At 37.6% G+C, this 26,695-nt stretch overlaps 4 protein-coding genes across 5 annotated transcripts in view; 3 read left to right on the top strand and 1 right to left on the bottom strand.

Annotated features, from left to right (window-relative positions):
- The window catches only part of LOC119883121 (membrane-associated phosphatidylinositol transfer protein 3-like), a 133,713-nt gene extending 130,970 nt beyond the window's left edge, over nt 1-2,743 (top strand). Inside the window, 1 exon segment of the mRNA XM_038693649.1 lies at nt 2,166-2,743. Within this exon segment, the coding sequence (XP_038549577.1) occupies nt 2,166-2,392 (227 nt within the window). The 3' untranslated portion in view covers nt 2,393-2,743.
- Nucleotides 2,744-5,729: 2,986 nt separating this feature from the next.
- On the top strand, nt 5,730-10,813 carry LOC119883503 (multidrug and toxin extrusion protein 1-like). The gene is made up of 17 exons (XM_038694191.1): nt 5,730-6,018; nt 6,367-6,468; nt 6,697-6,765; nt 6,886-7,034; nt 7,489-7,531; nt 7,645-7,689; nt 7,814-7,911; nt 8,005-8,102; nt 8,207-8,320; nt 8,419-8,486; nt 8,700-8,808; nt 8,910-8,985; nt 9,086-9,155; nt 9,263-9,395; nt 9,535-9,629; nt 9,813-9,920; nt 10,123-10,813. The coding sequence occupies exons 1-17, from the start codon at nt 5,911-5,913 to the stop codon at nt 10,417-10,419; spliced, it is 1,782 nt and encodes a 593-aa protein (XP_038550119.1). The 5' UTR covers nt 5,730-5,910; the 3' UTR covers nt 10,420-10,813.
- A 101-nt stretch (nt 10,814-10,914) lies between these two features.
- LOC119883502 (multidrug and toxin extrusion protein 1-like) lies at nt 10,915-17,263 on the top strand. 2 transcript variants are annotated; one of them, XM_038694190.1, is made up of 17 exons: nt 10,915-12,149; nt 12,527-12,628; nt 12,871-12,939; nt 13,040-13,188; nt 13,885-13,927; nt 14,051-14,095; nt 14,265-14,362; nt 14,457-14,554; nt 14,664-14,777; nt 14,877-14,944; nt 15,058-15,166; nt 15,242-15,317; nt 15,439-15,508; nt 15,639-15,771; nt 15,852-15,946; nt 16,077-16,178; nt 16,341-17,263. In XM_038694190.1, the coding sequence occupies exons 1-17, from the start codon at nt 11,982-11,984 to the stop codon at nt 16,638-16,640; spliced, it is 1,839 nt and encodes a 612-aa protein (XP_038550118.1). In that variant the 5' UTR covers nt 10,915-11,981; the 3' UTR covers nt 16,641-17,263. The 2 variants fall into 2 exon arrangements, with proteins under 2 accessions (XP_038550118.1, XP_038550117.1); XM_038694189.1 differs by having other exon boundaries at nt 16,077-16,184.
- On the bottom strand, nt 16,984-26,081 carry LOC119882466 (multidrug and toxin extrusion protein 1-like). The gene is made up of 17 exons (XM_038692508.1): nt 25,950-26,081; nt 25,757-25,858; nt 25,600-25,668; nt 25,368-25,516; nt 25,205-25,247; nt 25,031-25,075; nt 22,022-22,119; nt 21,827-21,924; nt 21,297-21,410; nt 21,152-21,219; nt 20,921-21,029; nt 20,552-20,627; nt 20,140-20,209; nt 19,905-20,037; nt 17,754-17,848; nt 17,626-17,668; nt 16,984-17,123 (listed from the first exon to the last, which is right to left on the bottom strand). Exons 1-17 carry the CDS (start codon nt 26,079-26,081, stop codon nt 16,984-16,986), a joined length of 1,584 nt encoding a protein of 527 aa, XP_038548436.1.
- Nucleotides 26,082-26,695: the final 614 nt, after the last annotated feature.

Here is a 26,695-nt window from a genome sequence, read left to right as displayed (position 1 = left end):
CTGCTCACAGTGGCATCAGATGTGACAGGCTGTGTCCCTTCATAGCAAAGCTCACATCTTTCACTGCCATCATTATCCAAAGTTGTCAACATTTAACTGAACTTAATGGTCTGAATGCACTTAAAAGGGATGGTTAAGGGTATTTCCTGGTCATGTGTTAAAGGTAAACTAGTAGCATGATTTGTTTTGTCTGTTTGGTATCTCCAAGCAAGATGTCTCATGACCGTAAAACACAGGATTCTCCTCGGGTTAGCTTTACAGTTATGTTACATTTCTTTTTGTCTGCTTTGGTATTTCATTTCAAGTCAAGCATTGTGAAAGACAGAATGAGAGTGAATAATTAGGAGGAGAATTAGGAGAACCAAATGAATAAACAACAGGCATGTGCCTCCTCAGAGGTCTTATTCATTCAAATATGTATCATCAGTGGAATAAATTGTCAAAGAATGATCAAGCTCTTGATCTATTTTTCCATCATGAATCCACAGGCATGTAGCTTTTCAAGTTAAACAGCTTTTTGGGAAGAAGCAGGATTAAAATGAAATGGTGTATCTCAAATAATGTTCAGCCCTGATTAGACCATAAACATAGCAGATAAATTTTTAACTTTGAAATGAGTTGGTTGAGTCTAGGAAGCATCATTACAAGGGTATGCCTAAAATACCCACTTTTCTGTGTCTCATGGATATCTTACTTTTAACATAGTAATAAATAAGTTTCTGCAGATAGCTCAGATCACTATTGTAAATGGACAGAATATTACAGTGAACACAGTGTAGAGGTCAACAGTATGTTCAATTGTTTTCCTCTCCTCCAGTGTTAGTGTCACAGATGGATTTGCATACACAGGGAATGACAGCACAGTGTTAGCAAAAACAGTCACAGACCTTGTGGGGTAACTCAAAAAAAGAAACTGATGGTCTGAAGTACAGTATGTGGCTGAATATAAAGACCAAACTGTGCTACTGTGCTTCAATAAAATATCTGATACATAAATTTGATTTCAAATAAATGTTTTGATCAGTAGAAATTACATTATATATATATTTATATATATTATAAAATTATGATGTGATTTGAAAAATATTTGTAGTGACTAATTTCTACTTTTAAAAAGTTTGTAGTAGAGCCTGACCACTATGGGTTTTTGGGGGCCGATGCTGATGATGATATTGAAAGAGCTGATTTATGAGCCGATATTTTGATTTTGAAAATTAAAATACTATCAAACAACAAAACACTCTGTATGGTTTTAAAACTTCACTTAAGAAATATTACCTTCAAAGAAATTTAGATAGTTAATATTAATTTAATTTAAAGAGATTCTGTTGTAGGGTCTTAGTTAGCTTATTCTTTGATATAGATCTATTCGGAGGAGCGACATTTTATTTTAATTATGTTTTATTATTTTTTATTATTTTGGTGATTAATGCCATTAATTGTACAATATGTATTTAAATGTTGTGTAATGTCCTGTGCGTATAGTGTGTAATGTGATGTAATAAATTGTATTTTCACATGGAAGATTGGAGGACCCCAGGAAGAATATCTTTTAGCTTATGCTGAAGCTAATGGGTATCCAAATAAAACAAACAAACAAACAAACAAAATTATTTGGATAGTAGACCCCTTTCCTGTCCAAACTACACTTAGAAAAGTCTGATATTGAAAGCTGCTCTGTATGTGGGCTATAATACCTTTTCCTAAATGGATTATGTTAATTAAATTGATTACAGTCTCAACATCTTAACGTGTAAACAAATGCACATTATTAAATATTTGATGCAGGAAGGTGCAACTGTAAACAGATGGGCCGTGATGATTGTTTGAGTGTTTGTTTTGGTCTGGGATTTGCGTGCTGGGTGCTTGTTCTGTTTTTGTCTTGTCTCGTGGTGTTTTGTGTCACTTTCTTGGCTGGGTTCGGGGGGGGGGGCCTTTCTCTGTCTACTCACACACCTGCGTGGGTCGTCACCGCACCAGCGTCCTCATCTATCCAGCAGTATTTAATGAGCAGCCACACATCTGGTCACTGCCGGATTGTTGTGAAGTGTCATGTATGCTACCACTTTCCAGACAGTTTTTGAGCTTAGTTGCCTGTTTCTGCCTGCCTGCTATTCGCTTTTTGTCTGTTGATGCCCACAACTAACTCTGTCTCTCTGTCTCAGGAATCCTCTGGAGATCAGCCCTGGAAAGTCAGTCCCAGAACTCAACCCACTCTGCTCACGCCTCCCGTAAGACAATGTGTGGACCTCCACTCTCCAGGCTTGTCAGCTGGCCACCCTCTGGATCTCCCCCCACCTCTGGACCCCCACTCTTGCCTGCCAGCACCCCCTTTGCACAATTTACCCACTTAACTATCACTTGTCCGATCTGCTTCTGGGTTCCCCTCTGAGTCCTGACATAATAATAATCTTCCTTTATAACTACATTTAATGTAGCATTTTCACATCTAGTTTATGCCTGTACCAGCACTCATTAATAACATCCAAAGCTATGAGAAACAATTTCTCAAGCACCAGCTGGCTCTAAAACATGCCGTCTACGATAACGTTACAGTGACCTACTGTTGAATGCATCTAATACTACATGACTGTCTACAACGAGGACTTGCAACTTTGAGATTTCATTTAACTAACGTTGTAACTATAACCAGAGTTGTTATAGCTCTGACTACAGCCTTTAACATCAACACAACACAAAAAGGAGTTACAGGAAGCCGTGTTAGATTCTTGTTCAGCTCATGTTTATTTACATGTCTGCTCTGGTTTAATCATTTCCGACACAAACTATGCAACACTTATGACATGAGTGAAGGATCTGTCTCTCTGTGTCTTTATCAATAGACATATATCTGCTGTTATAAACGCAGATGCCGATTAAATGCAATTAGCTCATAGAGTTCAGATTTATCAAACGGTTTGGTACATCTCACCAATTGCTGTTGCACCACAGTCTATTTCATTCAAACTTAAATCTTAAACAGAAAGTACAAACTACAATTTAGACTGAGGATCTTCTTAAACAAACTATCAAATGCATTTCTTTCCTCATAAAAGTCGATTTCTTTTTTGAACACTTTTAAACTATCCGTGTTTACCTGGTAGCAGTCTTCTTCTTCACTGCCTTTGGTTGCACATTGCTGATTTCTTGGTGCATCCTGTAAATCAATGGAATAGTGTTATGAAAGGCTTTGGTGCGTTCACAGTGAAAAAGTGATTTTTGAGTGTGCTGTTGATGTAAATTACTCCACAATGCAATGCACAAAGGAAATGAAGGAGCTGCTCACTGCTGGAAAAAATACAAATAAACTTTGATGGTGGTGAAATATCGCCAGAAAAATCATGGTAATCAAAAAAAAAAGTTAAAGTTTTGTGGCAGTAGTGTGGCAGTAGTAAAAGTGAAATCTTCAGTAAAAGGAAGACCTCGCTCTCTCTTTGCAAACATAAAAGACTTGCTTTCTATTGTGTTTATATGAACTAACCTCAATAATACTCATATAGTGCTATCATCACATCAAAACTTTAATTTGTCAAATACTTTAGTTTATGACCAAATACCTGCAAAAGAAGGCTAACAGCATTCCCACAAGCTGTAGTTTGTGTAGTGCTAATTAGCATGATAACACATAAGGTAAAGTAAGACAGTGGACATGGTATACCTGCTAAATATCAGCATTAGCATTGTCATTGTGAGTATGCTAGGATGGTGACACGTCACTAGCTTGGCTGTAAACTCTTAGTGTTGTTTACCATTAGAATTACTGGACCCATATGCTAAATTAGCACATGTAGGGTTATTAAGGTTTACTTGGCATTACTGTATGCTCAGTAAAATGTACATGTCATGTCAAGATTGAAAATGAACATGCCTTAATTAACAAACAGTGTTTTTGATAAAAGGTTTGGATGGGCAGAGACAGTGGAGGTGAGAGACAAAAGTGGACTCAGCAACTCCGCAACACAAAGCCAAGAGCACTGTTAGGGAAAATAGCAAGTGACAGATACAAATCACTGCCGCTGCAACACATAGTATCCAAGGCACTCATTCCAACAGTCTGATTGTTTTAGCCAACATAAAGCCTAGAGGGCTTTGGGTTGTCACACTTAGGGGGGCTCATTGCCTCTCAAACTGAGAATTAAAGCCTCTAAGAGGGCATACAGAATGAACAGAAATGCCACAATGCATTTAGAGCTAGAACTCACTCACCTTTCCTGTGGTGAGGTCAGATATTATATCAGATATTAATAATCTTAATTTTGTTAATTTAACCTTCTCCTTCTGAAAAATAATCTGGCTTTTTAATGAGCTCCCCCTCATTCAATTTTGGTGCAAACAATTAAATTTCTTCTTAAAATATTGTTATGCCTTTTTATGCATGAAACCCATATTTTAGAGCATATTATGATATTAGATATGCTAGGATGCATATATATATATCCTTCACAGTTTCTTCTCTATTATGAGACTAGAACTGCCATTTGTACTTGTGGGTTACCTGATAGAACTGAGAGAATCCAAATACTAAACCTTCTAGCTGTGAGAGCTCACAGGATGTCAACATTCACATATATGTTTTTTTTCTATGGAACCTATTGCAACAGAATTTTGCCAAAACACATGGGAAAAGTTAGGCTGCTTATTCTTTGGTATCATATCCACACCATCAATTCTGCTTTGACAGAGAGGGGGTCAGAGACATAGAGGTACAACTTGTGGGCAATGATGTGAGGCAAACTGTGTGCATATATGTTTTAGCAGTCTCTGTGTCTAAGTGTAACATTGTACACCACTACAATGGTATGAGTTTATGGAAAAACTGTCTTGTATTGAACTCCTGCTCCATCCAGTGGAAAACATGGATGCACCATACAGATGAACTGAATCATCTCCCTGTCTATGAGGAAAGCTGAATTCACCAAACACGTAATCACTTATAGCTTAGTGTTGAAATCATATTTGTTAAGATATCATCTTTGAGGCAGCACTGCTAGAAGGTTTGTCAAGATATTTTTCAAGTCAGCTGAAAGTGTGAAATTTATGTCTGCATAAATGTATACTCCAGCTTTTGAGGCAAACACAGGTCTTATGTGCAAATATGTTTTCTATCCATAAAAGAGGAAGCTGGCTTGCACAGATATAAGTTATCACTCTGCTACAGATGGCTAGCTGAATGGGTTTTCTGCTGGATAGTCGCTGAGGGATGCGTCTCATTTTAGATGTTGCCAGCGCACTGACTGGTTAACCTTTACTGCTCTCCAGGAGGACACTGAACTGTATGACATGTTAATGTTTTATATTCCCAAACACTTTAATGAAGCTGTCTGCCTAGATTGATGGGGACTTGGATTGATTTAACTTCTTCAAAGGAAACCTGTGCAGTCATTAATATGCAGAAGATGTTCATGAATAATCATGACTTCACACCTTCTGTCCGTTCACATATTATATCCGACAACACAGAGGTAGAACAAAGTTATGGTTATTTAGTAGGCTTCCTACTGTGGCAACTTTTGACCATATAATCATTCACTCAGTGAATGCAATGAATGCAAAAATTAATTTTAACTGTATTTGAGTTTGAAATGAAATTGGAGATGACATTTATGTTCACCTCTGGTACAGTATCTACCTAGAAAACATAGCATTAAATAGTGACTCATAAGATGGACTCTGTACCGTGTTACAGAAAGGTCTACTATATAATATTGGTTTACATAGTGAGATTTTTTTTTTGCAACAATGTCAAACCTGAACAATTTGTGAAACTAACCTTGAGTAAATTAATTAGTAACCTTTTAAGGTGTTGAAATACTTAACACAACAGTGGTGAATTATCTCCGTGGAGAGAACAGAACACAGATGGACTGACACTTCAGTGGAGAACCTGCATTAGCATTTGATCCTGAAGACATGGAAGGGTCTAGTGACAAGCTTTTCTGCTGCAGGTGGGTGCGCCAGAGGTTTCCCCTGGCCCACAGAGAGGAACTGTACCACATCCTGAGGATGACAGGGCCTCTGGTAAGGACTCGCGCTGTTGCTGTCTGTGGATTGAGGCTGTCCTTTATAATAAGTGGATTTATACAATGGGAGATTGACAAGAGTGTTTTGTTTAAAATGTCAGGAAATATTGGCTCTGTGTCTGAGTTTTATAAGCAACTATCAGTCAACCCAAAGCAGTGTTTGCCAGATTTCAAACAGTGACTGAACATTGGCTATAACCTGCCAAAGTAATGACAGTGTGATAGCTCATTTGCAAAGAGAGCCATGCTAATTAATTGCAACTTGTGTTTACTGTAATGTAACAATGTATAATCTTTGAGCTGGTAGCTGTATCAACTGCACCATTGTCGATGTTTGTCTTTCTAGCTGCTCTCTCGAATCCTGAATTACTTGCTTCCATTTGTGGTTACAATGTTCTGTGGGCGTCTGGGAAATGAAGTAATGGCGGGCTATGGATTAGCATCTGCTGTAAGTGGTCATCTGTATGCTCCACAGAGTTGTGTAGGCTAACATGAGGAAATTACAAGCGGAGATGTAAATTTTAAAGGAGAAAAGGAAATATTACAGCTATAAACTCACAATCCCATTATAGCCTGATGATTTAATCAATATCTAGTATGAATCAAAGAAGTATTGGTTACATCAGCGTCCTTAAGTGTGCATCAGACTGACAATTATGTTTCATATTGATTTCAGGTCATTAATGTTACCACTGCAGCAACAGGTTGTGGTCTAGGACTGCCATGTGATACTTTAGTATCTCAGGTTTGGAAAACCCTTTGCTGTAGGCCTTTTTTGCCCTAATCATCAATTTCACTGACTCCAGATACCAACTGTTCATTTCCCTTTTCTAAAATGATTAACGTTGTCTGTGCTGTTGTGCAGACATTTGGTGGTAAGAATCTGCTGCGTGTTGGAGTGATCCTTCAGCGGAGCATCATTATCCTGCTGATGTTCTGTCTGCCCTGCTGGGGCCTCCTTATTAATGCTCAGGCCATCCTGTTATGCATGGGCCAGGACCCTGAGGTGACCAGGTAACTAACTGCACCAAGCATGCATGTAAAACACAATGCCTCTGTCAGTGGGATTCAGTCAACACAGATCCTCTCAGCGGTAACAAACACCACCTCTGCATTGAGATCAGTTCTGGTCCAGCATAAACAGATTATGTGTATTCCAAATATTGATCAAATAACCTATTATTTGTAAAGGCTATTTCATCATAGAAAAGTGGCTGCACACTCACACCTCTCTTGAATTATTTAATGTAGCCTCATACCTCCATTTTAGCATGCTTCTCCAGGTTTGCTAAGTCTACATATAGTAACTTCTTAATATCATTTCTCCTGGGAGGTAAATTTTTCTTGCCATGGATAAATGTTTGAGTGGCAGTGTAAATGAATGAGCTTGAACTTATACAACAATGAACAGTATATATCACCTTAAACAATCATTCCCTTGGATCTAAATACAGCTTCTTGATTTCAGAATAGCCCAGCTGTATATTACAGCTTTCTTTCCAGCTGTACCAGTGAGTTGTGACCATTCCTCTCACCTTTATGTGCAAAATTAATATATTTTCAGTGACGTTTAGAAAAAACTCCTTCCCCACGGAACAATAATGTCAATGTTTTTGTCTTTTAGGCAATGTTTCTACATCAGCTTCAGGTGTCTTATCTGCAGAACCAGGTGCACTAATGTCCTTATTTCAGAGCACAAGAATATGTTGTGTAAATTAATATAATTACATTTCTGAGGGGAAATGTACTGTATAAGTGGTACTCATTGCATCATCTGGTGTTTGTGTACACAGGGTATAATACTGCCACAGTTGTACACTGCTGCTATGGCAAACATAGCAAATGTGTTGACAAATTACATCTTTATTTACTGGCTGGATCTGGGTGTTAGGTAGGTGTGCTCACACGTCTCAGTATAACATTTTAAATCTGAATAAAACTATTGCCCCATGGATATCAACATATCTGTATGCATGTCTTGCAGTGGATCTGCAGCAGCCAATACCCTGTCTCAGATTTACATCTGTGCTTTTCTGTTTGCTTACATTTGGTGGAAGAAGCTCCATGTAACAACATGGGGAGGTGAGGGATTTCATATGCATGCTTTCCCTATGCTTTCATGCATCACTTTGCTCATCCTCCATCTTTTTCAGAATACATAAATAAGTTGCTTTCTCCCCCTGCAGGCTGGTCTGTAGAATCACTGCAGGAGTGGGGCTCTTACATGAAACTTGCCATTCCCAGCACATTAATGACATGTTTCGAGTGGTGGGTTTATGAATTTGGTGGATTCTTTGCAGGTAATCCAAATATTAGATATTGCTAAATCTAATATTGGTAAAATTGTGATGCAAACTTTGAGTCGCGACTCTTTCTCTTGTTTTTTTCTCATGATCAGGTATGCTAAGTGAAGACGAGCTGGCCGCCCAACATGCTGTGATAATGGTGGCTTTCATAACCTACATGGTAAATGAAAGTCACAGTGTCACATTCTCACTTTCTTCCCACAAACATGTCCTCAAATTTAGTTAATAAATATTTTTTTTGCCTAAGCTGTGGTTTAGTATTCGAACACTCACTCAAGACAAAGCTCTTTTGTACATCAGTGTTCATACTTTCTGATTCCTGAATGTAGTTATTTTCATATTTTTTTTTGCAAATGAATGAATCAATCCATAGTTCCCTCTTGGTATTCAAGCTGCAGCATGTGCCCGTGTGGGAAATGCTCTCGGTGCAGGAGACACTGCCAGGGCGATCCTTACCAGCAAGATGTCACTTGCTCTTGCAGGTCAGTTTGAAACACGTTCTGTTGTTGTAGCTTATATTAATAAATCAGCATTTGATGTGCAACATTTTCTACTGTTTGAGTTCACAGCTCCTCTTTTTCAGGTATCTTTGCAGTTGTTGAAGGTCTCGTGCTTGGCTCTACTAAAACAATGATTGGCTTCATCTTTACCTCTGATGAGTGAGTCTCTGTGGATGCAAACACATTTTAATAACTGGATGCTATAGTTGTTAGAATACAACTGCTACACACAAAGACACAATTTTAACTATCATTTCAGAAAGATCATAGGTCTGGTCTCCCATTTGATGAATGCTTACTGTTTCCTTCAGTTCTTCGATGGTCTTGTTGTGAGTCTACCAGCCTTTCTTGTGTACACAGCAAAATATATTAGTAGCGTGATGCCAAAAGTAAGTCATATATGTCAAATAAAAAAATTTCTTTCCCCCCATCCTAGTGTGTATGCACGGGCATCTTCTTGGGCACGGGCAAACAGAAGATACCAGCTGTGGCCAATTTCATTGGATACTACGGCATAGGACTTTCACTGAGTGTTACTTTAATGTTTGTTGCAAAACTGAGAGTTTTGGGTAATTATATGAAGTGACAATGTTTTTTTTTACTTCCACAGACATTAAAGACAAACAAGTGCATAACAACATCAGGTTATTATAATGTATGTGAAACCTGCTGTGCCCATGACAGACTAATTTGTCTTTTTCTCTGCAGGTTTTTGGCTGGGACTGCTCATTTGTGTCGTCTTACAATCCACCTTTTACATCATTGTCATTTTCAAGCTTAACTGGAAGAGAATGACAGAGGAGGTATAATACTGGCTAATCTAATAACCCTGATCATGCAGGGCCTCAACTCTTTAGATACACTGACAGAATGTTATTTTTATTTCTACATTACTGAGAGAAATCTTGCAAATTTCAATAACTATTTGTTAAGTTTGTGAACAAGGAAAATTTGGCAGTTAGGTTTTTGTATCTGCTTCTTTGCAGGCTGTGAAACGAGCTCAGAAAAAGACACAGATGACATTATTAAGCACAGCTGCCCCTTCAGTTACTGCCGGTAACAACACTGCTGGACAGTCAGCAAGAAATGGGGGTGTAAGTGGCCTGTTATTCTTAACACTAACAACCTGAATGACATTTTATAGCTTGTTTCACACGGTTATCAATGAACTTTTCTATTTTGTTTTCTATGCAATTGAAAACACTATATTTGACAACTTTCCTTTTAAGTGTTACTGCGCTTTCTTTTCATATGACATTACAAAATAATGTACTAAGATGTTTTTTTCCCTTCAAGTCAGTGGATGGCTACAGGTCTGTGAGTACCAATGACCATGATGGAAACACGGAGACACAGGTTGGACATGTGGTCCAGCTAAAGAGTGGCCATCTCTCTACTACCCAGCTGATCCTCAGGCGTGGCCTCACTATGTTTGCAGCAGTTGCCCTTCTGGCAGTGGGAGCAAGTGTGCACTTCATCGTGCCCTTGCCAGAGATCCTGCCTTCAGAGGCCAACTTTATTTTGGAGAGGATCAATACTACATATACTCCTGATCATATTTTGTCCACTATGCTGGTCCCAATAGAAGAATAACCTTGAGAGGCTTTATCATAAAATCATAGTTTGTGCTCAATATCATGACTCTCATGGACTCATTATTTTTGAGAGGACATGGCTGAGAGTGAAAAACTGTGACAAATTTGATTAAAAAAAATTAAGTGAATTAATGGTTAAAACAATTTTTTTATTATTTTTGTTCTCTCTGATTTTTTCTCATCTGCACTTGTGTCATATCCATCCGAAATGCAGCTATATATATATAGCTGCATATATATATATTGATAAATGGTTTTGCTTATTCTCAAATGTAACTCAGAACTTTGATGAATACAGGTCCTGGCTCATTAAAAACTTTGCTTATGTAGAAATGTGCTTTTGTATTCAGTGGTTGTCTACCATTGGGAATAAAACGAAACAACTATATTTATATATTTGTTATATATTATATATTACGTATATTTTACTTACAGTTGCTGTACTGTAAGTACTTGAATGCAATTTACATAGTTTAAGTTAGAGTTTAGCAGAGTTCTGGGTGAAGAGAGGAAGAAAAATCGGCCTCACACACTACAAAAAGTACACATTTAACAAACTGTTACATTAATACCCAGAGAAGTATAATACTAGCAGATTAGTAACAGAATTCAAAAATAAGTAAGTTAAGTATACATTAACTGTTAGAAAATGTGCTTATGCGTTGCAAAATTTCAAAAACATTCCTTTTTTAAACTTTACTTGTTTTGCCATTTAATAAAATCTTAAAACACCAAATAAATAGAATAAAGTAACAGAACTGACCAGGTCACCAGAGGCAATACAGAAGTGTATACATAATAAGCATGGGTTTACTGTACAGACATGGACAAAATTGTTGGTACCATTCCGTTAAAGAAAAAAAAAACCACTATGGTCTCTGAAATAACTTGAAACTGACAAAAGTAATAATAAATAAAAATGTCATGTTATCTAGTCATCCAGGAAAAAGTTAAATGGAGTAAAAGAAATGGGGACCACTTCAGCACAGTTGTAATTCAAGAGAGAATTGGTGTTGTAGAAAGACCCAGGGCAAGGAAAACTATACATACGCGGCAGGGTGGACCAATTATTCTTCCTCTTTCTACTATTCATGTTCAGGTAGAATCAAAATTTTGCCTAATGTACAGTCTCAAAGTCAGCGTCTCCATATAATACATTTATTTAATATTCACTATCCACTCTACTGAAACTATCATAATTTTTTAAAAATCCAGATTAAATTTTTCTTAATCTTTCTATTTTATAAATTCAATATTAGATCATTAAAACTTGTTTTAGCTTTGGAGTGATGAAAGACCTGATAATGTTCATCCAGGAGAATTATCTTCAACAACCAGAACTAGAAGTAGTGAATTGTATTTTACATGTTTAACCAGTGAAGATCAAAACATTCTTGCTTTCAAGTCCACTGTCTTAGTCTTTGTTGTGATTGCTGGCCTTTTTCTTGTTTTTCACATTCTGTCTTGTTTCAGCTGGCCTTGGCTTGCTTCCAGAGCAGCTGTGACCACAGCAAGATTTCCATCCTTTCCAACATCCTGGAGAGAAACTAAGATAAGTTCATGAGAGACAAGACGAACACTTCAGTGGAAGGACCTGCATTGGCATCTCATTCTGCACACATGGAGGGGTCTAGTGACAAGCTTTTCTGCTGCAGGTGGGTGTGCCATAGGGTTCCCCTGGCCCACAGAGAGGAACTGTACCACATCCTGAGGATGACAGGGCCTCTGGTAAGGACTCGTGCTGTTTACATACCCTTGTCTGTCTGTATGGGACTGTGTAGATTGAGGCTGTCCTTGCTGAAAAGCTGATTTATACAACAAAAGATTGATGACTGTGTTTCTTTGCCAAAGAAAAGGTTAAGATGTCAGGAAAACAGGATTTTCTGTATTAGACTTAGAGGCAAAAATCAATGGGCTTAAAACTGTGTTTGGCAGGTTTCAAACAGTGGCTGCAACAGGCCAAAGTGATGACAGTGTGGTGGCTCATTTGCCAAGATGAGTACCATGATAGTTAATTACAACTTGTGTTTACTGTAATGCACTATGTATAATCTGTGAGCTGGTAGCTGTATCAACTACACCATTGTCAGTGTTTGTCTTTCTAGCTGCTCTCTCGAATCCTGAATTACTTGCTTCCATTTGTGGTTACAATGTTCTGTGGGCGTCTGGGAAATGAAGAGATGGCTGGCTATGGATTAGCTTCTGCTGTAAGTGGTCATCTGTATGCTCCACAGAGTTGTGGAGGCTAACATGAGGAAGTGACGGGTTGAGAATGAATGAAATATTACAGCTACAAACTCACCTTCCAATGATAGCTTTTACAATTCTCTCACAATCACCTATGACAGACTTCTGATGATATAGTACATTTACTCGTGTCAGAAATATTGGTTACAGAGTCCTTAAGTTTACGTCAGACTCATTCAAGTATGTTTCATATTCATTTCAGACCATTAATGTTACCACTGCAGCAACAGGATATGGTCTCGGACTGGCATGTGATACTTTAGTATCTCAGGTGTGAAAAACCCTTTTGATATGATGATGTAATACATTGGAATTTTACTGTTTACTGTTTATTTCACCACTCGTTCTAAATTGTTAATTATGTTGTACAGACATTTGGTGGTAAGAACCTGCTGAGGGTGGGAGTGATCCTTCAGCGGAGCATCATCATCCTGTTGATGTTCTGTCTGCCCTGCTGGGGCCTCCTCATTAATGCTCAGGCCATCCTGTTATGCCTGGGTCAAGACCCTGAGGTGACCAGGTAACTAACCGCAACAAACATGCAAAAATGCTATTGCTACCACTAGTGATATGGGCAAGTTTGAATAGTCATCAGTGAGAACGTGAGACATCCTGCTCTCAACTTTAACAAACACCACCTTGGCATTAAAATCAAATCTGGTCCCCACAGATTATTGATCAGATTCAGCAAAAACAGAAAATCTGTATTCCAAATATTGACCAAATGACCTCTACCAATGGTATAAAATCAATATCACATATACTGTACTAATTGTGCTCTAGCGTTTTTTATTATTTAATGTGCCTTCATAGAAAATATTACACACTGTGCAGGTAAATACAAAACATAAATACACACACACACACACACACACACACTCACTAACTTTATGTTTGGTTTTGAGCAAGAATGGTACTGCAGGATATATGGTTGACAAGAGCAGTTAAACTGTAGAGCTACAGAGTCAGCAATTCACTGTGAGTTCTTCACTAAAAGGACATTCAAATTACTCATTGTCATTTGATTACATTTTAACAAATACTGATTAATGCAGCTTAAACTCGGTTAAAAACGTTTCTCAGGACATATTCCATATTTCTCTGCTTCTGAGTGCCAGTGAAAATAATTGATTGAACAAATGATGTTGAACAGTGTATATATTGACAAGTGCTTATTTGTCTATAAATTGAACTGAATACAGAATCTTGATTTCAGAATAGCCCAGCTGTATATTACAGGCTTCCTTCCTGCAGTACCGGTGAGTTGTGACTTTTCTTTAAGCGAAACGTCAACACATTTTCAGTGTTATTTTGCAGTTCTTCTGCACAATACACTGTTGAGTAAATTATAAACACCTTTTATGAATGATCTTTCTCTGCAGGCAATGTTTCTACATCATCTTCAGGTGTCTTACCTACAGAACCAGGTACAGCATTGCTGTCCTAAACCCAAGTCCAATTCTCTATGTTCATCTCATTATGTATCATCTCATTTCAGTGTATATGAATGTTGAAAATCTTATTAAATCTAATTTGATTTCTGTAGGCAAATGTGTACGTGGTGGTAATCACATTGCCTGGTATTTGTGTACTCAGGGTATAATACTTCCACAAATGTACTCTGCTGCCATGGCAAACATAGCAAATGTGGTGACAAATTACATCTTTATTTACTGGCTGGATCTGGGTGTTAGGTAGGTGTGCTCACACGTCTCAGTATAGCATTTTAAATCTGAATAAAACTATTGCCTCCACAAATATTAACATGTCTGTGTGCATGTCTTACAGTGGATCTGCAGCAGCCAATACCCTGTCTCAGATTTACATCTGTGCTTTTCTGTTTGCTTACATTTGGTGGAAGAAGCTCCATGTAACAACATGGGGAGGTGAGGGACAGTTATATTTAGTAGATGTTTTTGGTGACCTTGTGATCTCATGGACCACTTTGTTCATCACAAAGTTTTTCCCTCTACAAGTTGCTCTCTCCCCCTACAGGCTGGTCTGTAGAATCACTTCAGGAATGGGGCTCCTTCATGAAACTGGCCATTCCCAGCACATTAATGAAGTGCTTTGAGTGGTGGGTTTATGAGTTTGGTGGTTTCTTTGCAGGTAATCCAAATATTAGATATTGGTAAGCCATTTGATTTCTTTGAACCAGTTACAAACTTTGAGTCACGACTCTTTCTCTTCTTTGACTCTCATGATCAGGAATGCTGAGTGAAAATGAGCTAGCAGCCCAACATGCTGTGATAATGGTGGCTTTCATAACCTACATGGTACTAACTGCAAGTCACAGAGTTACATTCTCACTTTAGAACATTTCACTAAACATATTTGAACTCAGGAGCCAACTCTTTCTCATAAGTTTTTTTAAATGATGAATCCATAGTTTCCTCTTGGTATTCAAGCTGCAGCATGTGCCCGAGTGGGTAATGCCCTTGGTGCAGGAGACACTGCCAGGGCGATCCTCACCAGCAAGATATCCCTCACTCTTGCAGGTCAGTTAGAAATGTTTTCTAGTATTGTGGTTTACATGAATTCTTTAACAGAGTTCACAGCTCCTCTTTTTCCAGGTAGCATTGCGATTATTGAAGGTCTTGTGCTTGGCTTAACTAAAACAGTGATTGGCTTCATCTTCACCTCTGATGAGTGAGTCCCTACAGCTGCAAATACATTTCAATTACTGTAATACTCTGATTGTTAAGGTACTATTGCTACATAAAAATATTATCCAAGAAAAATAGATCTTAATTATAAAACCCTATTTCAGGAACATCATAGGTCTGGTCTCACACTTGATGAATGCTTACTGTTTCCTTCAGTTCTTTGATGGTCTTGTGGTGAGTCTTATGTGTTTTTTGGTTCCTACAACAAATATATTTACATTTTATATCTATTCAGATGTTACCAAATGGTGGCCAATGGAGTGAGATCGCATAATAATTAGAGATTTGTCTGTTTACATCCTAGTGTGTATGCACCGGCATCTTCTTGGGCACAGGCAAACAGAAGATACCAGCTGTGGCCAATCTCATTGGATACTATGGCATAGGACTTTCACTAAGCATTACTTTCATGTTTGTTGCAAAACTGAGAGTTTTAGGTAATTGCAGGAAGTGACCTTGACATTTCCAAAAAGCAGGGTTGTTTTTTTGACAGACTAATTTGTCTTTTTCTTTGCAGGTTTTTGGCTGGGACTGCTCGTTTGTGTCATTTTGCAGTCTTCCTTCTACATAATTGTCATCTTCAACCTCAACTGGGAGAGAATGACAGAGGAGGTATGCTAAGCAGGGCCACAGAATTTGGACTTTCTACAGAATCAGTTAGCGCTTTCAAAAGCTATTTGTTGTATGTAAGAATATGAGAAATTGAGGGTTTGGTTTAATTTTTGTATCTGCTTGTTTGCAGGCTGTGAACCGAGCACAGAAAAACACTCACGTGACATTATTAAGCACAGATGCCCTGTCAGATGCTTCATGTAAAAACACTGCTAACCAGACAGCAATTAATGTGAGTGTAAGTGGCCTGCTAAACTCAATTCAACAATTAATCTAAATTTAGTTTAATAGGTTGTTTGCTCTTATTTTTGCTACCCTTTGACTGATTTTGACACTGCTTGCTGTCAGTGTGACAAAATGAAATAACAGGCAAAATGTTGCTTTTTCTTTAAAGTCAGTGGATGGCTGTATGTCGGGGAGTACCGAGGACCATGATGGGAACATGGAGACACAGGATACACCTGTGGTCCAGCAGCTGAAGGATAGTCGTCTCTCAACTACCCAGCTGATCCTCAGGCGAGGTCTCACTATGTTTGCAGCAGTTGCCCTTCTGGCTGTGGGAGCAAGTGTGCACTTCCTTTTGCCAGAGACCCTGCCTTCAGGGGCCAACTTTACTTTGGAGAGGATCAATACTACCTATATTCCCGATCAAATTCCCTCCACTGTGGTGGTCCCAAATGCAGAGTCAGGATAACCATGAAAGCTGTGTCTCATCATCTTTGACAGGAAATGGTGAAGTGTAAATCTGCAGCAAATTTATCAAAAATGACGCGAATAGGTCCAAATGAAGATTCAGGTTGACCATGACAGTCCATGATAACCACAATGTTTCTGTTTAATGTATTAAACACAAAGATTGTCAAAATCTGTCTACTTTGGCAAACACTGGCGATTCACTGGAAAATCTTGTGAATGAATGTGTAATTCATACTGCTGTAACATACTGCTGTCCAAACATCTGCATCATGTTGTGCACTTGTGGCTAAGGAGTTACCTCACATCATATCACAGACCTAGCTCATGTTCATGTAACCAAGTTAGAGATCAATCAACAGGTTCACAATGATTCCAGCAGCCAGGATGAATAGCATGATAGCCAGAGCCAGGCCCCTACGCAGAACCACATTCTTGTAAGAGAACTCTTCTTTAATTGTGTCTGTTTGACCCTGTGAGTTTTCTGGATCATCTGGTTGGGAACCTGGACATACAAATGCAACATATGACAGTGTTTTTGCTGAAATATATTAAACAAAGATTCTAGCTGACGTGTTTTTTTTATTTGTTATTCACATTAAAGTAATCTTTGAGTATACTGTTGTAAGTTAACGCATTGAAGCATTGTGTTAGTTTTATACTTTAATAGAGATAAAGTTAAATTGCAATCTTCTGTTTCAGCAGTGAGAAAACCTCATTCAGAATCCTGCTGACATTGCATTAAATACAGAAGTAATGTACAGTATACTATGAATTCTAAAAACAAGGAAGAGCTTCCCAATGATATTTAGCTTTTGCATAGACTTAAAAGGTGCCACGTGTATAATTTTTCAATGTACCACCATTAATCTACATTTATCACAGTCTAAACTGTCTCCTGAGGAAGAATTTATCATTTCCTGTGCTAAACTGTATAATTTTTCTCTAGCAGTATAAAATGCTTTAGTTGTTACACAATCTCTTACTTGCATCGGTGGATTTCCCACACACTCCCGCTCTGAGTTGAGCCTGGAAGAAAAACAATATGTAAACGTGAATTCATCAAGATGAGTGGGGCCATTAAGAATTGGAAGATTTGCCTCTGAATACTTACCTCGTCCGTAGCTTTTTTCCAGTTCATTCTTACAAGGTAGAAAATAAGGAATGAGGACTGTAGAGCCACACAGGTAAACAAGCCTATCCACAACCTGTAGAAAATAAAGAGTTTTACATCTTGCTTTTAAAGGGCTACATGTAGTTTTTAATTGAAATGAATCACTTATGTTGCCTATTTCTTTGTGAACAGGTTGTAACCACACATAAAAAGTAAACCATTTGCTGGGTTTCCCAGTTTCCTTTGACGACCTGTACGCTGCCTCCTATGCAGGCACATGCACAAGCACCTGCCGTTTTTCTTCCTCCAGAGAAAGCCCCTTTTTCAGGGGTGCTTTATTTTTATTTTTTGAAATGAATACATACTCTTCTATATATTTATTGAACAAAAAATCTAAATATCAGGTCAGACATGAGACTTTGTCAGTTGCAAAAGACAAATATTGCTAACATGCATGACTCATGAGCTACTAGCTAATGTAAATAAGTTGGCTCAACTTTAGCAAAGTCGATATATCATCACCATACAGGCTAATGTACTGTACTTAAAGGAGACACTACAGATGAATACAGTAAAATTTGTGTCTAGTAATGTCATCAAAATTGCCACATGGATATGCAAATTAGGTGTTAACAAATGAAAATACACTAATTTGATACAGATGCACACAGGCGAAGGGTAGTAGGCTTACCACAAACACCATATAAATGTGTATTTTGGAAGTCTTCTTTCCATTAGAGTAAAAGAAGACATGGAAGCAAAATTGATAAAAATCTCAAAATGAATCACTATATGAAAAAAGTCTCCTGCCTTAAACAGTAGTTTCATATTTTGATCGTAGGCTCCTCATCTAATAACTACATACATTCTATTAGTTTGTTGTTTGCTGATAGATCTTTATATGATACAGACAGCCCTCTTTCAAATGTAAAACTAATTCCTTGTCACCATCAGATATTGTGTGTGTGTGCGCGTGCCTGGAAAGTGTAATTATAATAGCAATAATAATAATAATATTGCATTTGATCAATATTTTAATATATTTAGGCAATTCAATATTCAGTTGCTTGCCTGCATGAAGCTGAAGGATCTTGCTTGTGAAACAAAGAGTATTTAAACAATTCATTTTAATGTCCCTCTCCTTTGTGCAGTTATTTATTCTAAATATACACTTGAAGCTAGTAACATATAAAACATGCACATTGTGACAGTTTCCTTTGCTGTTGCCTTCTCTTGTGATAAGACTATAGTCTCTGTGTGAACTGATTATTTTGAATGAAACAACTGCGCGAGTGTGAGGGAATTCAAATAAGAAAGTCAGAGTTGTATTAATATATTTAACATTTGGTTAAAAAAAATAATGTGAGAAGTGCCCTATTTTTCACTTGAGCCCCTGCCCTTCAAAATGTCTCACACAAGCCCCCAGTGAGAATAGCTAACATCTATACTGGTGCTGATGGGGATCCTAATAAATTTTTTTCCAATTAATAGTTACAAAAATGTTTGTGTATGCTGTCAGTTATAGTTCTTAGAAGAAATAAAATCAGAATCGGAAATTAATAAAAAAAAAAATCTGAAAATTAGAATCTGCAGGTCAGACCTTTTAAAAAAATCATTAACTTGAAATAGCCAGGAAAAATGTAATGTGTGCATCTCTTATTACAGCGATAATCCTGTGTGTGAACCGATATTAGGCCAATAATGTAGATCTACTGTTGTGTTGGGTTTTGCGCATTATGATGTTAAGTGGCAGATCAGTTGGCCTGCTGCTGTTAAATATCTAATATATATAGGTATGTAAGAGACATCCTCTATCCTATGAATATGGATTAGTTCAACTTAAAGCTGATGAAAATAATAGTGTAATGTTGCAGTATTCAGCAGCATTTTGTGTCTGGCCTCTTGTTATGTCCCTGTTTGGTTTTGACCAACGCTGACTGCTCACTCGTAGTGGTTGCAATCTGAAACCTCAAAACTAGAGGCCACTGAAAACTACAGGTGGCCCCATTAAGAGTAGCAAGAAGATGGTGATACAGTGGTGGATCGATTACTTAAAAAGACACTGGACACAAAACTTAAAACTTACTAGTTAGGCAACAATGTTGAAAAAAACAGCTGAAGGCTAAAATTCATCTCTGCTGTAAATCTTACCTATGATTCCTAATTTGGCTGCAAACATCAGCGACACTCCAGTAGGAAAACCAATTCCATAATATCCCACAATGCTGCAAACAGCCCCGATTTTCTGTTTACCTGCTCCTCTTACAATGCCACTTGAGGTAATCTAATCATGAATACAGAAAAAAGATTCAACAAAAAATTAATGCAATAATATTTATGGGAACATCATGAGATCTTGTTTGGATGAAATGGAAGCTTTACTTACTGATATTGCATCTAGAAGGATGATTGGAGCAAAAAAAGTTATAACATCAGCAGCCCTATGCCTGATTTGTCTGAAAGAAGAGCGACATAAAATTTACAATTTGACACTGTAGGAGAGGTGACATAAGAAAATACATTCTCATCGTTTGATTTGTGTGTGTTGTATTTGAGAACTGTACATATTCTAATCTCCTAGTAACATTGACCAAAGAGGAATCAGTAAATTGCCGTTAATCACAGTGATGCTACACAGCATAACTGAGGACAACTGTGAGGAACATTTAGCCTACCTCAAGTTAATATTCAAAAGAACATGTAATCCACACGTGTTAACATAAAACACTGAGAAAAAAACTTTTTCAGTTCACTTTTTCAGTTTTGGTTACAAAAACGTATGTTAAAGATATACTCACTCATCATTTGTAAAGACATAAGTCATATGGTTCTTCAGGCCCCCAAAGAGAGCTGCCAAACATATAGAGACTGAACCTGTGGTAAAGAGTAACAAAAAGTTTCAGAATTGCAGTAAAAGGTGCTGAATTGTTTTCTTTTCTGTAAAGGCACAAAGGACAACCACAGTCTCCTTCTGTTGGCCAATGAATAGTTCTGCTGGAGCAGTTTGTAAACTTAATGCCCTGCTCAAGGGCACCTCATATTTAACCTCTAAGCTACTCCTGAACTAATTTCTTGAGTGAAATCAGAATTTTCTGAACTTCAAATACATGCAATTTTAATAAGATATTAACATATAGCATAGAAATATTGTTTAAGAGCATACTGACCTGCACAGAACATTGCCAGTTTAGCAGACAGTTTGGCCTTCTCTGTGTCTCCAGCTCCCAAGGCATTTCCAACTCTTACATTGCCTGCTATACTGAAACCCAGAGGGAACTGACAAAAAAATAACATGTTGTTACACTGTGTGTACAAATAAGTAATTCATTTTACACATTATTACTTGATGTATATTTAGTATTTGGTGGAAATATCATTTCAAATGAGAGGAAAATTACCATGAATGCAACAGTTGACAGTTCATACACAACTGATTGAGCTCCAAGCTCCACCTCACTTATTAGACCTGTCAGTGACAAACAGCTGTTTCATTTCAGACAAACTTTTAGCTTCAAAACCACAAAGTGGCCAAAGTCACATTACCTGCTAGAAAACTTCCAATCTCAAATGTCCACCACTCGACACACAACATGACCATGCTTGGGATGGCCAAGTGGATGTATGAGCCCCAGTCCTGCAGACACTCTTTAGACCAGCCTGTGTGTCAAAAAATCAATTAATCATTCAATTACTCAAGTTATCAATCAGTCTGTCTGTTTATACACAACTCAGAATTACTTTTACTTCCAACAAAGAAGATTTCTGATCTTTGTATTTGTAATAGTATTTTTCACATTAAACTACATTATTACAGTCCGGCAACAGCCAAAAACACTGGATTTCTGTTCATTTTTATGTCCTAGCATTTGATTTATTGTTTGCTGTCAAGATGTAAAGGGAAAATCAATAAATATAACAAAAATGCTTCTGAAATAAACTGCCTACCTTAGCTTTAAGTTTTAATTAGTAACGTGGTTAATCTCTTCACTCCTGAGCTACAACTTTGAACCACTATCACTGAGCCTGTGATTATAGGTAGGGTCACTATCCTCCAATGCACATGTTGCACTCACCTCCCCAGGTTGCCTTATGAAGACCTTTCCATATGATATAAGCATAGAGAATTCCAGCCATGGAGAACTGGGAAATTGTGTTGGCTACAGCAGAACCACTGTAAAGAGTATTTCATTGCATGATATATGTTATGTGATGCGAGACATAATGATGTTACTGAAAGAGTCATGTGCAGTTCAAAGGGAAATACTCACGCTACTCCTAGATTTAATGGGTGAAGAAAGATGTAGTTGATAAGAATATTCAGAAGATTGACCACAAAGCCTGTGATTACCTCTGGCCATATGATACCCTAAAAAAGTAGTGCCACATATTATTGTTATTCACGGCAGTGTATTGAGTACCCAAAGATGGCTACAATAATAACAATAATAAACTTATTTTATACAGCACTTTCAAAACAAAGTTACAACATGCTTTACATGTTTGTATTAGGATTACAACGGGACTGCCATGAGGCTAATAAAATCAGAAAGACAGTTATAATACAAAACGGAATGGAATAAAATAATCAACAACAAGATCAAAACAATAACAATAATCAGAGCGGTGTCTCTTCTAAGATAGCAGAGAGTAGCCGCTCAAGAAATGAGGTTTCTTTAGGTTGATATATGAGGAAATTATATTTACTTAATTATTCAGTAAAACCATGTGTTATTGCAACTTGGCCACTGACAAATAACACAGAAAAAGTCAGCCAACAGTGTGTAACACTGTCACTGTTTCTGCACCGCATTTCATTATAAACCATATAAAAGAGGAAGTTTATACAAATATTGACAAGGGAAACACATTACTTCTCTTGGTGATTATAGACCCTTGACAAAACTGCCCACCAGCAAAAATATCTGGCTCGCGGCCACATTGTGGTGCTTTGATAGCAGCAAAAAAACCCACCAAAAATACTTTGATAGCGGTGCTGGAAAAAGATCGCAGTCATGATAGCAATAGTTACTCACATAATAACTTCCTCTTTAGTGGTTTTGACTACAAAATAAAAGTGTGAGACAGTTTTTTGCTGCAATGCTTATTTGGAGTTGAATTGATAGCTTTTACTTTTCAAAAAAGAAGAACAACATTAAAAAGTCTGAGAAAGAGTCTGTAGCCTGCTTGACACACCTCTGAAAGAAAGAAAAAGTGACTCCCTTAAATGGTTGCAGATCAAACACTGGAATACAAACACTGCAGCATGTGCTTTTTGTGAGCCTGAGAAACAGTCGTTCTAGAATCAATTTGTCATAAAGAGAAACAACTTGGGATCAAACACAGCCTTCTAGGTAAGGGTCCTGCACTTTACCACCTGAGCTAACCAAACACTTTAACAACGGTTTCAAATAATAATTCTTATATTCTCAACCACCATCTAACGGTTAAAAAAATTGCTTTGATGTTAAACTTATTTGCTGAACCTGGCTTTATTTTGTTACTTCTTCTTCTTCTTCTTCTTTGAACATACTTATTCAACGTGGTGATGAGTGTCTACACTGCCTGAATTTTACAAGAAGAAGAACAAGAAGAACATAGAGACCAAACATAGTGACCAAACTGTAGAAACACGGCAGTGCAACAAGACAAGTCCATGGAAGGGGGGACCCGCGATTATGTAATAAAGACATAATGGTTCATTGTGTAAGGTCTTTATACAACAATGAAAACATAGTTATATTGCATTTCTGTCACTGGATCAGATCAGAAATTTTGCACACTGGATCTTAAAGCAGGGCCCAGCCTTGAGCAAGCACTTGGCAACACAGGCAAGGAAAAACTATGGTAATGTTATTGATAATAATAATAACAACAATACGACTAGTAATAACAATTGAAGCAAAGGGTGTCAAGGAAGAACATGGTTGAAGATGGCACCAATTGCTTACAATTTGCGATTGTGATTTGATTATAATGGAACAAATGGTACTATAAGTCTAATTGCTTGATTATCAAGGAAAATGCACAAAATGCTGACATTTTGAAATGTGTATTTCTCAAGTTGAACAAAGTTAAATGATAAAAAATATTTATAACGATAGTAAAACAGGGAGCATGTTGCTCTCAGGAGGAGGCGGTTAGAAGGAGCACATATTGGCACACTGGTATCTACATCTGTCCACTGTCCACTCATATAATAGTATAGCCTACTATTTTACCTCTAGTTGAATATTAAATCTAGTTTCCGAGACCCGATGACCAGGATTTCTGTTTTGTCTGAGTTCAGCTGGAGGAAATTATTTGACATCCATTTTTTAACTTTGCAAAGGCAGTTGTTAAGTGAACTCAGCATTCCAGGGTCTGTGGATCTGTGTGTCATCAGCATAAATATGAAAAGAAATGCCATGTTTATGGATAATATGTCCAAGGGGAAGCAGATACAAGGAAAACAAAATGGGTCCTAAGACCGACCCCTGAGGCACACCATATTTAACTGGACAGAATGAGGAGACATAGTTGTTTACAGACACGCAAAACTTCCTATTTGACAGGTAGGATGAAAACTACCAAGCAGCTCAGACCCTAATGGAACAGTTTCTGCACCATAAATGACCCAACAGATTGGCCTCCAGTCTTAACAGACTTTATGAGGACCGAGTTATTGCGCAGAGGTCCATTCAGACCAGCACTGGAGATGTTTTCAATCAGGTTTACTACAGAGAAAGACTTTTTTAAAGATGGCAGAGCATTGTGGTGTCAGGTGTGACCGTGCAGCAATGGCAAATTGTTTACATAGTTCACGAGTCAGGTAGGAGGGCCTCATAGAAGAATTTTGCTTAGGTGCCCAGGGTGGTCAGGATCTACTCTGGCTGGAGGATAGCTTCCTCCTTCATCCACTGTAAACATTGACACTCGCTCACCCTGCTTAATAAGATTTTGGATTTATTGGTTTGTTTGGACTGCTTCAAGTTTTGTTGCCTGGAGAAAAGTGAAAACAAAAAGGTAAACAACGTTTTGTTTTTGCTTAAATAAATCTGTAAACTCATCGTTATGGTCTAGTGTCTGCTTTTGGTCCTTGACATGGCAAAGTTCAGGAAGCCCTGACCTCACTGCCATCTGAATTTAGACAGAACTGATCTCTAATGTCACATCAATATGCAGCCTGGAAGTATAAGGATGACTAATAGAATCTTTCTGTGTATTTGATTCACTAAAGAAGCAAATCACTTATATAGCTCATCAGGTAGTTACTTAATGTTGAATAATAATGCACGTACCTGGTTTTGCAGATATCTTGTTTCTAATGAATACATGAACGTAGCCTAGACAGAACAACAGAGAAACATTTCTGACTTGCAGATGTTGTAAACAACAAACAATCAATATATATTTCTTTTTCAGAACTACTACTACTAAGCTGAGTTTTATAATGAGAGGTTTGAAATACTCACAGGAAGTGCTGGCATAAAGATATTCACATACATCTGAGACAACCTAGAAAGAGATTTTTTTATCTGTATCAATAACAAACATAATCTTGAAAACAATGAGTAAAGGTAAAGGAAAACAACAAACTAAAGCAGGTGAAGACAAGGAAATTTTCTAACAGCTGACCTGGCCACCTCTGGATCCTGTCTGACAGCCAGTAGAATGGACTCTGTGTTAATGAGGATCGCCCAGCAGGGGAAACATGCCAGTATCAAAACGAGGATCGCCCGCTGCAGAATAACCCCAACTCTCAGGAGGTTGCGGCTCCCAAAGGTCTGAAACCAGAGATTTTTTTAATTTAATTTTTTTTACAAGACTGTTGCTAATACTCAAAAACATGTGTCTGAAAGGATCATACCTGAGAAATCAGAGTATCACATGCTGCTGATAAACCAGATCCAACAGATATACCTGTAACATTAATAACCTGAGGATATAACACAAACATTGATGGGTTATGTTCTGTTGCTTTATTTGTTTAACTTTTACTGTAGAAACATTACTACTGTACTTACTGCTGTGGCCAAAGTAACCCCTGCCAGCTCTTTCCTCCCCAGATGGCCACAGAACATAGTACTAACAAAACTCACTGCAAAAACCATGAACTCGGCAAGTATCTGATGAGAAAGATCAAAATCAATGAAAAGTAGCCGGGAAAACAGAAAGATATTTAATCAGATTTCCCCACACTAAATACAGGCTACTCACCACTGGTCCGGCCAGTTTAGACAACTCTTTGATTTCTGTCTTGAAACCAGCAGGGACCAATCCGCGAATCCGCTTTAATACAAAACATTCATTCCATGAAGAAATAGATGAACTCTGTGTGCTGTTCTCCATGATTCAGTAGGTACAATTATTTCTCTTTCACCAATGTATGTTGCTTTTAGGGACACTTCAGGAACTCTGTCAGTGTGTAGGATAAAAACTGGCTTTTTAACAAGAAGAACTGGTCCGGACCTCCCTAAATTCAGCCCAGCACTCCAAAATAGGAGGCGGTTTAAGCAAGGCCTGCCACATGAAAAACTTTGTATCCACTCTGAGTGCTGGTTGCCCACGTTATCAACCATACAAACCACCATCTCCTGTGGAGTTAAATTAACTGACTCTACTCATGACTGTTAAAGTGACAATTTAACCTTGTCCAGATATGTAACTACCCGCACTAGGGCTGTCAGGACCTCTGAGTGGACAGAGGCCATAAACCAATCTCATTCCCTTTTACAGAAATAAACAAAACCTATGTAATAATAATAATAATAATAATAATAATAATAATCTTTATTTGTAGAGCACTTTTCAAAAACAAGTTACAAAGTGCTTTAACAAGTGTAAAGACAATAATACCCAAGAGACAATAATACAAAAACATTACAAGATAAAAGCATGAAAACATTGAAAAGACTAAAATATACGTTTGAGATAAATATAAAATTAGTAAAATACAATAAAAT

Source organism: Micropterus salmoides, unplaced genomic scaffold (assembly GCF_014851395.1).
Source record: "Micropterus salmoides isolate LMB-PRFRI ecotype aquatic unplaced genomic scaffold, ASM1485139v1 Ms_hic_scaffold_3, whole genome shotgun sequence".
Lineage (NCBI taxonomy): Eukaryota > Metazoa > Chordata > Actinopteri > Centrarchiformes > Centrarchidae > Micropterus > Micropterus salmoides.
The sequence above is the reverse complement of the archived record's forward strand: the minus strand, read 5'-3'. Positions and strand labels throughout refer to the sequence as shown.

Bases quoted from the DNA above. Each gene is read 5' to 3' on its own strand.
- LOC119882466 (XM_038692508.1), bottom strand. From the start codon at position 26,081: ATGGAGAACAGCACACAGAGTTCATCTATTTCTTCATGGAATGAATGT. The intron at 21,030-21,151 runs GTAATTTTCCTC...TTTTTTTGTCAG, and splicing joins TGTCAACTGTTGCATTCATG to TTCCCTCTGGGTTTCAGTAT. The intron at 20,210-20,551 runs GTGAGTATATCT...CTCTTCTTTCAG, and splicing joins TATGTCTTTACAAATGATGA to ACAAATCAGGCATAGGGCTG.
- LOC119883503 (XM_038694191.1), top strand. From the start codon at position 5,911: ATGGAAGGGTCTAGTGACAAGCTTTTCTGCTGCAGGTGGGTGCGCCAG. The intron at 6,766-6,885 runs GTTTGGAAAACC...GCTGTTGTGCAG, and splicing joins GTGATACTTTAGTATCTCAG to ACATTTGGTGGTAAGAATCT. The intron at 8,103-8,206 runs GTGAGGGATTTC...CTCCCCCTGCAG, and splicing joins CCATGTAACAACATGGGGAG to GCTGGTCTGTAGAATCACTG.
- LOC119883502 (XM_038694189.1), top strand. From the start codon at position 11,982: ATGAGAGACAAGACGAACACTTCAGTGGAAGGACCTGCATTGGCATCT. The intron at 12,150-12,526 runs GTAAGGACTCGT...TTGTCTTTCTAG, and splicing joins TGAGGATGACAGGGCCTCTG to CTGCTCTCTCGAATCCTGAA. The intron at 12,629-12,870 runs GTAAGTGGTCAT...TATTCATTTCAG, and splicing joins GCTATGGATTAGCTTCTGCT to ACCATTAATGTTACCACTGC.